General features: G+C 43.2%; 1 protein-coding gene across 1 annotated transcript in view; it reads left to right on the top strand.

Annotated features, from left to right (window-relative positions):
• Positions 1 to 15,147, top strand: part of BCKDHB (branched chain keto acid dehydrogenase E1 subunit beta) — a 158,261-nt gene that overhangs the window by 72,811 nt on the left and 70,303 nt on the right. The window contains exons 7-8 of the mRNA XM_075268282.1: positions 4,592 to 4,689; positions 8,893 to 9,003. Coding sequence (XP_075124383.1) covers positions 4,592 to 4,689; positions 8,893 to 9,003 — 209 coding nt within the window. The remainder of the gene's footprint in view (positions 1 to 4,591; positions 4,690 to 8,892; positions 9,004 to 15,147) is intronic.

Below are 15,147 nucleotides of genomic sequence, written 5' to 3'. Positions count from 1 at the left end.
GACATGCAGAAAGTGATGGAGGAATGAATAGACCTTGCATCATTGGTTGCTATGGTGAAGAGCAAGCGGAATAGTGTTTGCTAATATGATAACGTCTTCCGTTTTACAGACTTTTGCATTCAGTGCAGTTATAAATAAAACAGACATTTTGATAAAACTCTATTATTTCAGTTGTACTTGTGTGCATTTTTTCTTACACTTGCCCTTGCCTCCTGTAACAATACTGAGCGGCAGATACGTTGGCCATACAAATGGACGGATATTAATAAACTGTAGTGGGGTGTTGCTGCTATAGCTGACATAAAATAATGTGAATGATATGAAAGCGAAGATTGGTGACAGTGATGAAGTCATTCATGTCCGGGTGTTCATAAGAAGTCAGACGGGGACACTCCAACTGCTACCCTATCAGTGCTTATGTATTATAGGAGAGGCAGTCACACAGTTGGCGTGGATTAAATGTGAACAATTTGGAAAGTGAACACTTAGATGACATTGACTCTAACAGGAAGTGGGAAAACATTTTGTTCCATGATAACCATGGTGTGAGAATACAGAAGGCATCTGGCCTGAAGAAGGGCAGCGGATTCTGGATGTGGATGTGGAGTATCAGATTGCACTATCTATGTGTACATCATGCTGTAATTAATTTGCCTTGTCTATTACATAATTTGATTTGCTGTGGCTGCTTTTAGCGGTATTTTTCTCATGTGTATTCTATTTCATTGTCCTAGCAGTAGATTAGGAAAAGAGATCACATCAGTCAATACAGGTGCATTAGTTCCAGCCTGTCTATAATGTCATTGCACATCATCTACATAATTTATGGTTGCTGTTGAATATGTCTACTAACCTTCTTGTACAGAGAAAAGGGGATATCAGGAAGGAGGTGGAAAAAATTTAGGATGTCAACCTGAATGAAAAAGCATACCGTGTAGAGATGAGCGAACACTAAAATGTTCGAGGTTCGAAATTCGATTCGAACAGCCGCTCACTGTTCGAGTGTTCGAATGGGTTTCGAACCCCATTATAGTCTATGGGGAACATAAACTCGTTAAGGGGGAAACCCAAATTCGTGTCTGGAGGGTCACCAAGTCCACTATGACACCCCAGGAAATGATACCAACACCCTGGAATGACACTGGGACAGCAGGGGAAGCATGTCTGGGGGCATAAAAGTCACTTTATTTCATGGAAATCCCTGTCAGTTTGCGATTTTCGCAAGCTAACTTTTCCCCATAGAAATGCATTGGCCAGTGCTGATTGGCCAGAGTACGGAACTCGACCAATCAGCGCTGGCTCTGCTGGAGGAGGCGGAGTCTAAGATAGCTCCACACCAGTCTCCATTCAGGTCCGACCTTAGACTCCGCCTCCTCCGGCAGAGCCAGCGCTGATTGGCCGAAGGCTGGCCAATGCATTCCTATGCGAATGCAGACTTAGCAGTACTGAGTCAGTTTTGCTCAACTACACATCTGATGCACACTCGGCACTGCTACATCAGATGTAGCAATCTGATGTAGCAGAGCCGAGGGTGCACTAGAACCCCTGTGCAAACTCAGTTCACGCTAATAGAATGCATTGGCCAGCGCTGATTGGCCAATGCATTCTATTAGCCCGATGAAGTAGAGCTGAATGTGTGTGCTAAGCACACACATTCAGCACTGCTTCATCACGCCAATACAATGCATTAGCCAGTGCTGATTGGCCAGAGTACGGAATTCGGCCAATCAGCGCTGGCTCTGCTGGAGGAGGCGGAGTCTAAGGTCGGACCTGAATGGAGACTGGTGTGGAGCGATCTTAGACTCCGCCTCCTCCAGCAGAGCCAGCGCTGATTGGCCGAATTCCGTACTCTGGCCAATCAGCGCTGGCCAATGCATTCTATTAGCTTGATGAAGCAGAGTGTGCACAAGGGTTCAAGCGCACCCTCGGCTCTGATGTAGCAAAGCCGAGGCTGCACAAGGGTTCAAGCGCACCCTCGGCTCTGATGTAGGAGAGCCGAGGGTGCACTTGAACCCTTGTGCACCCTCAGCTCTGCTACATCAGAGCCGAGGGTGCGCTTGAACCCTTGTGCACACTCTGCTTCATCAAGCTAATAGAATGCATTGGCCAGCGCTGATTGGCCAATGTATTCTATTAGCCTGATGAAGTAGAGCTGAATGTGTGTGCTAAGCACACACATTCAGCTCTACTTCATCGGGCTAATAGAATGCATTGGCCAGCGCTGATTGGCCAGAGTACGGAACTCGACCAATCAGCGCTGGCTCTGCTGGAGGAGGCGGAGTCTAAGATCGCTCCACACCAGTCTCCATTCAGGTCCGACCTTAGACTCCGCCTCCTCCAGCAGAGCCAGCGCTGATTGGCCGAATTCCGTACTCTGGCCAATCAGCACTGGCTAATGCATTGTATTGGCGTGATGAAGCAGTGCTGAATGTGTGTGCTTAGCACACACATTCAGCTCTACTTCATCGGGCTAATAGAATGCATTGGCCAATCAGTGCTGACCAATGCATTCTATTAGCGTGAACTGAGTTTGCACAGGGGTTCTAGTGCACCCTCGGCTCTGCTACATCAGATTGCTACATCTGATGTAGCAGTGCCGAGTGTGCATCAGATGTGTAGTTGAGCAAAACTGACTCAGCACTGCTAAGTCTGCATTCGCATAGGAATGCATTGGCCAGCCTTCGGCCAATCAGCGCTGGCTCTGCCGGAGGAGGCGGAGTCTAAGGTCGGACCTGAATGGAGACTGGTGTGGAGCGATCTTAGACTCCGCCTCCTCCAGCAGAGCCAGCGCTGATTGGTCGAGTTCCGTACTCTGGCCAATCAGCGCTGGCCAATGCATTCTATTAGCCCGATGAAGTAGAGCTGAATGTGTGTGCTTAGCACACACATTCAGCTCTACTTCATCAGGCTAATAGAATACATTGGCCAATCAGCGCTGGCCAATGCATTCTATTAGCTTGATGAAGCAGAGTGTGCACAAGGGTTCAAGCGCACCCTCGGCTCTGATGTAGCAGAGCTGAGGGTGCACAAGGGTTCAAGTGCACCCTCGGCTCTCCTACATCAGAGCCGAGGGTGCGCTTGAACCCTTGTGCAGCCTCGGCTCTGCTACATCAGAGCCGAGGGTGCGCTTGAACCCTTGTGCACACTCTGCTTCATCAAGCTAATAGAATGCATTGGCCAGCACTGATTGGCCAGAGTACGGAATTCGGCCAATCAGCGCTGGCCAATGCATCCCTATGGGAAAAAGTTTATCTCACAAAAATCACAATTACACACCCGATAGAGCCCCAAAAAGTTATTTTTAATAACATTCCCCCCTAAATAAAGGTTATCCCTAGCTATCCCTGCCTGTACAGCTATCCCTGTCTCATAGTCACAAAGTTCACATTCTCATATGACCCGGATTTGAAATCCACTATTCGTCTAAAATGGAGGTCACCTGATTTCGGCAGCCAATGACTTTTTCCAATTTTTTTCAATGCCCCCGGTGTCGTAGTTCCTGTCCCACCTCCCCTGCGCTGTTATTGGTGCAAAAAAGGCGCCAGGGAAGGTGGGAGGGGAATCGAATTTTGGCGCACTTTACCACGTGGTGTTCGATTCGATTCGAACATGGCGAACACCCTGATATCCGATCGAACATGTGTTCGATAGAACACTGTTCGCTCATCTCTAATACCGTGTAGTCCAGGCAATGTGATGTTACAGCATATAGTCAATTGGTAGTTTAAAGGTCCTCCTGTACCAGTATTTATTCAGCATTTATTATGACTATCTATATTCATCTTGAACCCCAAAGGTGGTCAAATACCTCAATTAGCAGACCAAGATTCCTTTCCAAACCCTCATCCTTATGCCTATGCATACTCAGCTCAGCTGTGTGTTCTCCATAGGGCAGTATGGTGGCTCAGTGGTTAGCTTTGCAGCGCTGGAATCCTGGGTTCAAATCCTGCCAAGAACAACATCTGCAAGGAGTTTGTATGTTGTCTCCGTGTTTGTTTGGGTTTACTCCAGGTACTGCAGTTTTCTCCCACACTCCAAAGACATACTGATAGGGAATGTAGATTGTGAGCCCTATATGGTACACTGACTGTCAATGTAAAGCGCTGTATAAGTAAGCATGATAAATAAATAGGAATAGGAGAATATGCCACAACCAGACACCTCTCACAGTAGCTTATTTACTTTGAGAACAAAGAATCAGGCATGTGTAAATGCGAGATGTCCACTCCTTCTTTTCTCTGACATCTGCTGTAAGTGGAGTATCGGAGGACCATCATATACATTAGGTGGTTTATTAGTCCTGTGAAGTCATTGTGTATGCCAATATTCATCTAATGTATGCGGGCACCTTAACGCTTCATGTTTTTGTTAAGTTTAAGCTTAATAAAGCAAGAAACTGATAGTTTGCTTTAGTACTTTGTATCACAAAGTAATTTATACTGATGTGAATGTGGCTCTAATATATACAAGTGTGTCAGCCAGATTACATTTTTTGCAAGTCATTGTATCTCTTTATGAAAAAGTAACCGCAACCTCTTACTGAAAATTGAAGAATGCTTTAAGTGTGTTATTTATTTTTCCTGTATTTTAGTTGAACAAGTTCCTGTGGAATCATATAGCATCCCTTTGTCCCAGGCTGAGGTGGTTCAGGAAGGACGTGATGTTACTTTAGTATCGTGGGGTACTCAGGTTAGTTGTATTAATTCTATTCCATATCATATAAGACTTACAGAGGACCTTTCACCACCTACAAAAAGTCCAGCTCTTTGCATCATTTACTAGCTGATGCTCAACTGATCCTGGCATAGTTGGAATTTTTTTTCTAGCCCCCACTGTTCCTGAACACTCAGTGATGTTAGTTTCGGGACCAGATTTGCTATTTACAGGATGAATCCGGCAAAAAAGGAACTGCACTCTTCTTATTGGCAAATACAGATTTATTGGCATCAAACTCACACACAACGCGTTTCGAATCATCATTGAAAATCTGCAGTCCCATCACATCCAAGTGTATGGTCCGGAAACTTCCGAAAAGTTCTGCGCATGTACCAGTTATACAATATGCAACAAGAATATTAGGCCAGAAACTATTACACCTGAAGAAGGGCGTGGTATACGCCCGAAACGCGTTGTGTGTGAGTTTGATGCCAATAAATCTGTATTTGCCAATAAGAAGAGCGCAGTTCCTTTTTTGCCGGATTCATCCGGATTGGTCCTCTGTGTATACGCTTATACACCCATGTGGTGTTAGGAACATGCTGCCTCAACCCAAAGATTAACCCTTCAGTCTCCTTGTACTGCGATTTCAGAGTTGTGACTTGGGCTCACAACCCTACAAGGTGAGCGTCATTCCTCTGTTTAACGCTCTAAACGTTCTTAAAAAATACTACACTACGGTCTGCTCGGTGTCTATATTCCCTTTTGTTTTTGAGATTTGCTATTTAGGATTTGTATTGCCAGGAGTGCGGTGTCAGGCAGGAGCAGGCAATAGATGTGATTTTGAGGTCTGACACTGGCTACCTTTGGATATCTGAATCACTCCCCCCCCCTTCTGACACTGCCATTCTGACATTACAGAGCTTAAATAGCTCACCAAAACAAACACCACTTGTTGCTCCAGATCGGTGGAGGCTACAGAAAGAAATCCAAGTATGCTGGAACCAGTGTCTATTAACAGATACTAAGGTGGAGGTGATAAACCTTTTCTTCTTTTGTCTGCTAGAGCTGAAATTATTGAAAGGTGTATTATTTAGGAAAACGTGTCGTAATATCTGTTCTTCTCTGTTTCGTTAAATTATCCCCATGTGGCCCGTATTTTTTTTCTTTAGTTTTGTTGAGTCTCATTCTTGCTTATTCTTGTCTATTAATCCTCATTAAAATGCAACTGAAATTTAAACTGGTTTTTTATATCCCCTTGGTGCCAAAAGAAGGCGCTCTCAAGATGGGTTTTCCAGATTAAAAATATTGATGACCTACCTAGCCTATGGACAGTTCATCAATATCAGATAAATGGGGTTCCAACAGCCAAAATCCCATCAATGAGCTAGTCTCAGCAGCTGATGCACAAAGAATGGAGCAAGAAGCAGACAGCTGCATTCTCAGTGTAGTGGCCAGACCAGATTACTGTAGATAAACTCCTATTCACTTTAATAGGAGCTAAACTGTAGTGACTCAGTTCAGCCACTAGACAGAGAACAGACCTGTATGCTTCCATCTGCATTCTCTGTGTATCATCTGCTGAGCTGTAGATCTGAGCTGTGGTAACTGACACCCAACAGTCCTCCAATATAAATAAATTCTGATGATTAAATGGGGTCCTGCAGTGGCGTAACTTGCAAAGACTGGGCCCCCAGCAAACTTTTGACTTGTTCACCCTTTCCTGGCCCCCAAACAGTATAACACTCCATTTACACACACTATACACTCACCGGCCACTTTATTAGGTACACCATGCTAGTACCGGGTAGGATCCCCTTTTGCCTTCAGAACTGCCTCAATTCTTCGTGGCATAGATTCAACAAGGTGCTGGAAGCATTCCTCAGAGATTTTGGTCCATATTGACATGATGGCATCACACAGTTGCCGCAGATTTGTCGGCTGCACATCCATGATGCGAATCTCCCGTTCCACCACATCCCAAAGATGCTCTATTGGATTGAGATCTGGTGACTGTGGAGGCCATTGGAGTACAGTGAACTCATTGTCATGTTCAAGAAACCAGTCTGAGATGATTCCAGCTTTATGACATGGCATTGCATTATCCTGCTGAAAGTAGCCATCAGATGTTGGGTACATTGTGGTCATAAAGGGATGGACATGGTCAGCAACAATACTCAGGTAGGCTTTGGCGTTGCAACGATGCTCAATTGGTACCAAGGGGCCCAAAGAGTGCAAAGAAAATATTCCCCACACCATGACACCACCACCACCAGCCTGAACCGTTGATACAAGGCAGGATGGATCCATACTTTCATGTTGTTGACGCCAAATTCTGACCCTACCATCCGAATGTCGCAGCAGAAATCGAGACTCATCAGACCAGGCAACGTTTTTCCAATCTTCAATTGTCCAATTTCGATGAGCTTGTGCAAATTGTAGCCTCAGTTTCCTGTTCTTAGCTGAAAGGAGTGGCACCCGGTGTGGTCTTCTGCTGCTGTAGCCCATCTGTAGCCTCAAAGTTGGACGTACTGTGCGTTCAGAGATGCTCTTCTGGCTACCTTGGTTGTAACGGGTGGCTATTTGAGTCACTGTTGCCTTTCTATCAGCTCGAACCAGTCTGGCCATTCTCCTCTGACCTCTGGCATCAACAACGCATTTCCACCCCCAGAGAACTGCCGCTCACTGGATGTTTTTTCTTTTTCGGACCATTCTCTGTAAACCCTAGAGATGGTTGTGCGTGAAAATCCCAGTAGATCAGCAGTTTCTGAAATACTCAGACCAGCCCTTCTGGCACCAATAACCATGCCACGTTCAAAGGCACTCAAATCACCTTTCTTCCCCATACTGATGCTCGGTTTGAACTGCAGGAGATTGTCTTGACCATGTCTACATGCCTAAATGCACTGAGTTGCCGCCATGTGATTGGCTGATTAGAAATTAAGTGTTAACGAGCAGTTGGACAGGTGTACCTAATAAAGTGGCCGGTGAGTGTAATATCCCAAAATGGCCTCCATAAAGTATAATGTCCCATAGAAGCCTCTCCACTCAGTGTAATGTCTCATAATGGCCCCTCCAAACAGTATTATGCCCCACACTGGCCCTGCACACACACTATTACGCCCCATAGTGAACCCTGCACACACTATTATGCCCCATAGTGGCCCAACACACAGACTATTGTAACCCATAGTGTCCCCTGCACACAGTATTATGGCCCCATAGTGGCTCCTGCACACAGTATTATGCTATATAATGATTGCAGACCCAGGGGAGGAAAAAAAATGTAAAAAACACTGTTACTTACCTTTCTCTGGTTTCCCCGCCCTCCCCACTGCTTTCAGAGATCTTCAATGTTGGTGCAGAGGTCACGTGAGCCAGGCTTACATCATGACGCATAATCACGGTGGCCTGGCCCACATGACGTCTGGGATGTCAACAAATAGGCCAGAAGACAGCTGGAGAGTAGGAGAGGTAAGTAACAGTGTTATTTTATGTTCCGTCACCTCCCCTGGCCCTCCAATCATTATACTCTGGGGTCTGAAAAGACCTCAGAGTATAATGATAACAGTGTTTGTTGGGGTTCGTGGGCCCGCAGCCTCACTTACCGATCTCCACTCCTGCTCACAGCCGCTTCCACTTCCTGTGAGCAGCAGCGGGAATTAGTAAGTAAACAGGGCCCGTTACCTGCTGGGGTTATTCCAGCAACTACTGTCCTATTAAAAAAAAAGCGTCATAAAATTAAGACAGAGAAACAATATGCCTGTAATTTAGGTAGCAGAATGTTATAAAAATTGAGTGGCTAGGCTTAAAAAATGATGAAATACTTCACTGGATTGGTAAATGACAAACTATGAGACCTGTGTGTCATGTGAACCACTGTGATAAGCAAATGCCAGATGATTACTTACATGATTTGGAGATTTTTCTGTTATTTGACATCCTGTACAATAGACTGATGGCATCATCTCCATAGCAGTACATCATATGCTGAGAATTTATGTTAGATTTATAACTTGGAAAACACATTCACTAACTCTTGCTATAGCCAAGTGTTTTAAATACATTGCCAAATCACTTGTGCATGTTTGACAACACAGAAAAGTTAAAAGTTGGATTGTTACCTTCCGCTCCTCTGGATTTCTTTTACCTCCGGTCTGATTTTGGCACTCGTTAAGCTTACATTTAATATGTCATTACTTGTTTTTGCTGACATGCAGCCTAATGTTCTTTTAGGTTCATGTTATTCGTGAAGTTGCATCTATGGCCCAAGAAAAACTTGGCTTGTCCTGTGAAGTGATCGACTTAAGAACTATCTTGCCATGGGATATTGAAACAGTCTGTAAGGTAAGCAATATGACATCATGAGAAAATTGGAGTAATAAGGTACTTAAAATGCCCTAGAAGTATTTTATACGTCAATTCATCTTTAACATTAAAGCTGTATGAAGAGCTAGCACAGCCGCATTTGACCATAATTCGGTGGGAAGTCTGCGTATTATTAGGCTAAGTGGAACTGATTTGTTTTATTCAATCTGTTCACTTTAGTTGATTCTAAAAGAGGATGATTATGAGATCATTGACCCACTTAATGATGACAGATTATAATATACACTCACCGGCCACTTTATTAGGTACACCATGCTAGTAACGGGTTGGACCCCCTTTTGCCTTCAGAACTGCCTCAATTCTTCGTGGCATAGATTCAACAAGGTGCTGGAAGCATTCCTCAGAGATTTTGGTCCATATTGACATGATGGCATCACACAGTTGCCGCAGATTTGTCGGCTGCACATCCATGATGCGAATCTCCCGTTCCACCACATCCCAAAGATGCTATATTGGATTGAGATCTGGTGACTGTGGAGGCCATTGGAGTACAGTGAACTCATTGTCATGTTCAAGAAACCAGTCTGAGATGATTCCAGCTTTATGACATGGCGCATTATCCTGCTGAAAGTAGCCATCAGATGTTGGGTACATTGTGGTCATAAAGGGATGGACATGGTCAGCAACAATACTCAGGTAGGCTTTGGCGTTGCAACGATGCTCAATTGGTACCAAGGGGCCCAAAGAGTGCAAAGAAAATATTCCCCACACCATGACACCACCACCAGCCTGAACCGTTGATACAAGGCAGGATGGATCCATGCTTTCATGTTGTTGACGCCAAATTCTGACCCTACCATCCGAATGTCGCAGCAGAAATCGAGACTCATCAGACCAGGCAACGTTTTTCCAATCTTCAATTGTCCAATTTCGATGAGCTTGTGCAAATTGTAGCCTCAGTTTCCTGTTCTTAGCTGAAAGGAGTGGCACCTGGTGTGGTCTTCTGCTGCTGTAGCCCATCTGCCTCAAAGTTCGACGTACTGTGCGCTCAGAGATGCTCTTCTGGCTACCTTGGTTTTAACGGGTGGCTATTTGAGTCACTGTTGCCTTTCTATCAGCTCGAACCAGTCTGGCCATTCTCCTCTGACCTCTGGCATCAACAACGCATTTCCACCCACAGAACTGCCGCTCACTGGATGTTTTTTCTTTTTCGGACCATTCTCTGTAAACCCTAGAGATGGTTGTGCGTGAAAATCCCAGTAGATCAGCAGTTTCTGAAATACTCAGACCAGCCCTTCTGGCACCAACAACCATGCCACGTTCAAAGGCACTCAAATCACCTTTCTTCCCCATACTGATGCTCGGTTTGAACTTCAGGAGATTGTCTTGACCATGTCTACATGCCTAAATGCACTGAGTTGCCGCCATGTGATTGGCTGATTAGAAATTAAGTGTTAACGAGCAGTTGGACAGGTGTACCTAATAAAGTGGCCGGTGAGTGTATAATATCAGGGCTAGGTTACGGAGATAGCAAAAAGAGCCATTGCACCCGAGGCCTCCCTCTAGTTCCCCCAATTTATTTTCAGACTTTCATGGAAGTCTAAAAAGTTTTTAAATGTACTGTAGTGTACTAAGATATTACTTTTCCATTGTTCAGATTCTCCATCTATCTATACTGTAGAAAGAGAGTAGTAGTCTGATGGCGTTGTCCTGTTTAATCCCATAGAGAAAAGGGGGTTAAACCAAAGATACTTTCAGCCCCACTTACTCCACCTACTTGCTCTGAATAGTCTCTGTGGTAGCATGCAAAATTTCCAAAAAAAGAACTACAATCCTATTTTACTCTCTAAACTTTGTGACCACATTTTAAGACAGTTTGAGGAAGGATTTGCGCTACCATGCATAATTAAATATTCCTTTTTTTTCTACTTCTGTCATTATTCAATGAAATGTTTAAAGGGGTTGTCCCATCACAAGGATCCTATCTATACTGCTTGTTAATGTGGATTTAAGACTTTTCCTAAATACACTGCTTCAGCAAAACTGCTTTGTTTGTCCACGATCTTAATTTATTCACTTCATTGTTGACACTGCGTTTCTATAGCCCTTGGGATTATCTGCTCAAATGTCAAGTGACGTAGCTGCCTGCTCTCAGGGGGGAGAGAGGAGGGGCTAAGTGTACGGGAGCAAGCCTGTTTCTGTAGCTGTTCCTGTGTTTGCACCACACATGTGACCTAGCTTCCTGCTCTCAGATAAAGGAGGGGGGAAATGAGTGCTGCTTTCTTATATAAAACAATCTAAATCCTAGTGGGCTAAAGGACCTGGTCCCTCTGCTCACTAGGATTTAGCTTTCTTATATAGAGCAGGCTAAAAGCTAGTGGATAGAAGGACCTGGTCCCTTAGCCCACTAGAATTTAGCCGACTCTATATAGAACAAGCTAAATCCAAGTGTTATAGGATCTTTGATGACATCACAGGCCCTTCAGTCATCTCATAGGATCACGCTATGTGGTGGGCGGAGCTACACCCTGAATTGGGGGTGGAGCTAAACTGGAGGTGGTCGGACAGTGTGGCTTTGCATATGAAACCTTGCCTACCAATTGACGTTGAAAACCAGGAAGAAAGAAGTCTTTGCAGCAGCGAAGACTGGTGAGCAAGGGACATGGGAATACCCCTTTAAGGCTTTTGATAGGCAAGTACGCGGTAGCCAGGAAAGTGGTATGAAGACTGTTCAGTAGGCAAACACTTGTGAAATTAAAGCGCCATCCCTTTTTTGACCAGTGTACCAGTAATATTAACTACAATTAACGGTGACAAACTAAAAAAAAATAAAATAATAATTTTTAAAATCAGTGATCGAATCTATCTTAGACAAGCAATGATCACTGTGACCATAAGGAGAAGTGTATCAAAACTAGTGCAAGGGAATGCTAGTGACGCATTGCAAGAAATCATATTCCAGCTATTACAGTGGTTCTTAACCAGTGTTCGATCGAACCCTAGGCCATATGCACGGTTCATTTTGTGTAACAGTAAAAAAACATATAGTATACCTATGTCTTGAATTTGGAAAAAAAATCATATTTGATTTATCACTAAAGAAGGGTTTGGTGAATGTGCATATGAAACTGGTGGGTTCAGTACCTCAAACAAGGTTAAGAGCCACTGACCTATTATTTTTCATACATTCTTAGAAAAAGGAAAGTGACAATGTGGTTGGCTGCTGTGTATAACTAAACCAATCTTCTATCTAAGTTTTTTTTACTTTTATGTATTTTATTCATGCTGGCACCAGTTTTGAATTCTTGGAAAAATCTTGAAACAAAATTCACTTTCAAGTAGAAATGTTAAAAAAAAAAAAAAAAAAAAATAAATAAATAATTGTAAACCCACCTGCAACTATGTATCTCTGTCTGCTTCCCTGCAGGTGCTATCAGCAGACTGCATGTGCTATTTATTACCATAAATATAGAGGCATTCCCTTGACATATTTTACTATTTGTTCCAGTTTTTGTGCTTTTGCTTTGATTTTTTTTTTCTTTTGTCTCCTTCAGTAACCCATCTGGAAGGCTTCAGACAAAGCCATAAAAGACTGGCTGTTATTTGTTTATGTTGGGTACTACGTTTTCTGCCTTATATATTTTTTCCTTTTCAGCAGAATGGCCAGTGATTTTATTGTATTTTTCTTTCCTAGCCGCTATCCACATAATTACAAATCTACTTTTTCGGTTTCCTCTTCCGATGAGCCAGTGTTTTCCGTTTCCTTCTTTATTATTTTTTCTTCTTGTATTAGTATTTAGCATTCCCAGATATATACCTCTGCCCTCTTTGCACTCTTTTATTATGAGATTAATGGTTAGCTGATGTTGGCTGTGACCTGCTTCTCTCCTGCTCCATTTTTATATTAGATCTCACTTGTAAATACATTTTTCTGATTAGTGAAACACTTAACCAGCTAATATATGAAAATTTATTAGGTGCTTTGTTATAATATAAGGTTATAAAGTCTGCCGTGTACCACAAAGTTCTTGGCTATTAATAGGGATCATGATTCAGTTGACATGTCCAATAATCCAAGCGAGAAAATGTAGAGACTTCCAGTGCATGATCGTTTACGTGACAATAAATTATATGCCGTATGGGTGGGGAAGGGAAATGAATGATTGATTTTCTGTCATATCCAATGAAACAGTAACTGATCATTTTTACAGGAATCAGAGGATGTTTTTTTGCAGTTAGACTTCAATAAGCTTTCACTTGTATTGGCATTTCAGTATGTCATTAAAGTAAATTATTGCTAAAGAGCATCATAACCAGGTATCAATGTTGTAAATTTAAAAATGTCTTAAAAATATGATTTTTTTTCAAATTACATTACATTTTTAAAGTGATTTTTATATAATTAAAATTAAGCTTCTATCACTATTCAAATAGATTCACAGCTTTAAAGAAATGTATGTGCTCGCATTGCGTTCGATGAACATAAAGATGTACTTTTCCTTTGCTAGATATAAAGACTAGCTAATAATAGGGTTACCCAAAGAAAACTGATGCAACAATGCTGACTGCTGAGCTTCCTTGCTGCTTTTAAGGACCTTTCACCCACCATCTCCTCCAACATTTCTCTAACTATTTTCAAAGGTAGCCATTTCACAGATTTTGACACAATTGGAATTTTTTCACTGTTCCTAAACAATCAGTACAGTTAGTCTCTCTGCTGTCAAAAGGGTTGTCTTAGGTGGGAGCAGACAAACAGAGACATTAGAGACATTAGTTTCACTTCAGATATCAGAAATGATTGCTCAGGAATGGGATAATCGTACACATCAGGGAGAGTGTGTGCCTACATAGGCAGTACGGAGACTTACAAGTCATTCCTGCTCGGGATTCTGGGTAAAAAAAGCATCAGTTAAAAAGCCTATGTAGGCACACACTCTCCCTGATGTGTACGATTATCCCCTGACCCTGGTCTATGGTCTCTCACTCTGCCAAATCAGTTATCCCTGCGCTATGCTGAGGAGGCCCAATAGGCCGAAACAGCGCTGTCTATAGCTGGGAATCTGTTCCTTTTGGAATAAAAATACTAATTTGGCAATTAAATCTGCATCATGATAGTAGACTTTTTAACTGAGTCATGCATGATGTTAAGGATGCTGCCCTCTAGAGGGCGGCGTACAGAGTGCACTGTTCTCCTAATTACATCCTGGAGAATAGATTTGCATATTTTTTGCTCAGGAATGGTGAGCGATAGAGAAAAAAAAAATCAAGCATTGGTTGAATCAGTGCAGCAGTTGGAGAGGTGGAGGTCATGAAAATTCCTCTTTAAGTGAGCTATCTGGTTAGAATAACATAACTTTTCACTCTGTCCCCTATCATGGCATATAGTGAGGAGGATGACCCTTGACCTCTGTAGTGACAGGAGCAGAGAGAGATTAAATTATCCTCCCCCAGTATCCTCCGTCCAGTGTTTTCTGTCTATAGAAGAGTCTTTTTGGAAAAAGGGCCTGGACTTTTTTGTCATACCTTTCTGGCAACTGGGCCTCAGGGAGTGTTGCTTCGGCACCCATCTCCTTAATATAGGACCTCTTGGTCCCACGGTCTTGCACGACTAAAGCTGGGGAGAGAAGCGCTGCTTTGTCTCTCCCTTAGCTGGCTACTCTGGATTCCTGCAGTATACTAGGTCAGCATCACACTGCTTTGTCGCCCCCAGAAGTGACAACAGGGAGGCGCTTGCCTGCATCTTGAGAGTGTCTTCCACTGGCGACTCCAGGAGTAGGTAAGACCGGCATAAAATAGCAGTGTTTGCCACGTGTGTACTGCTCTGAGGTCTGCCCCTATAGTTGACATGTCCATACCAGAGTGAGCCATGGCAGAATCGCTAGGTTCATCTGTCGCTTTGGTGTCTTCTGTGAGTCCAATGATGGGAGGCATTCAAACTCTTTAAGCACTTTGGAGATACAGTCACCACATTTATACATTTATAGTCTGCCAATCTCTTCCAGCACACTGGATGTTTCTTTGAAGGAGGTTTTTTTAAAGGTAGATTTATGTTTTTGAGCTTTTTCTGTCTCTCTCTAAAAATGAGAGACAGAATTTTAGATAGAGAAGGCTCAAAATCCTAAATCTACCTCCAAAAACCTACTTCAAAGAAATGTCCAGTGT

Source organism: Leptodactylus fuscus, chromosome 3, assembly GCF_031893055.1.
Source record: "Leptodactylus fuscus isolate aLepFus1 chromosome 3, aLepFus1.hap2, whole genome shotgun sequence".
NCBI lineage: Eukaryota > Metazoa > Chordata > Amphibia > Anura > Leptodactylidae > Leptodactylus > Leptodactylus fuscus.
Note: the sequence above shows the minus strand (reverse complement) of the source record. Positions and strands in the feature narration are given on the sequence as shown.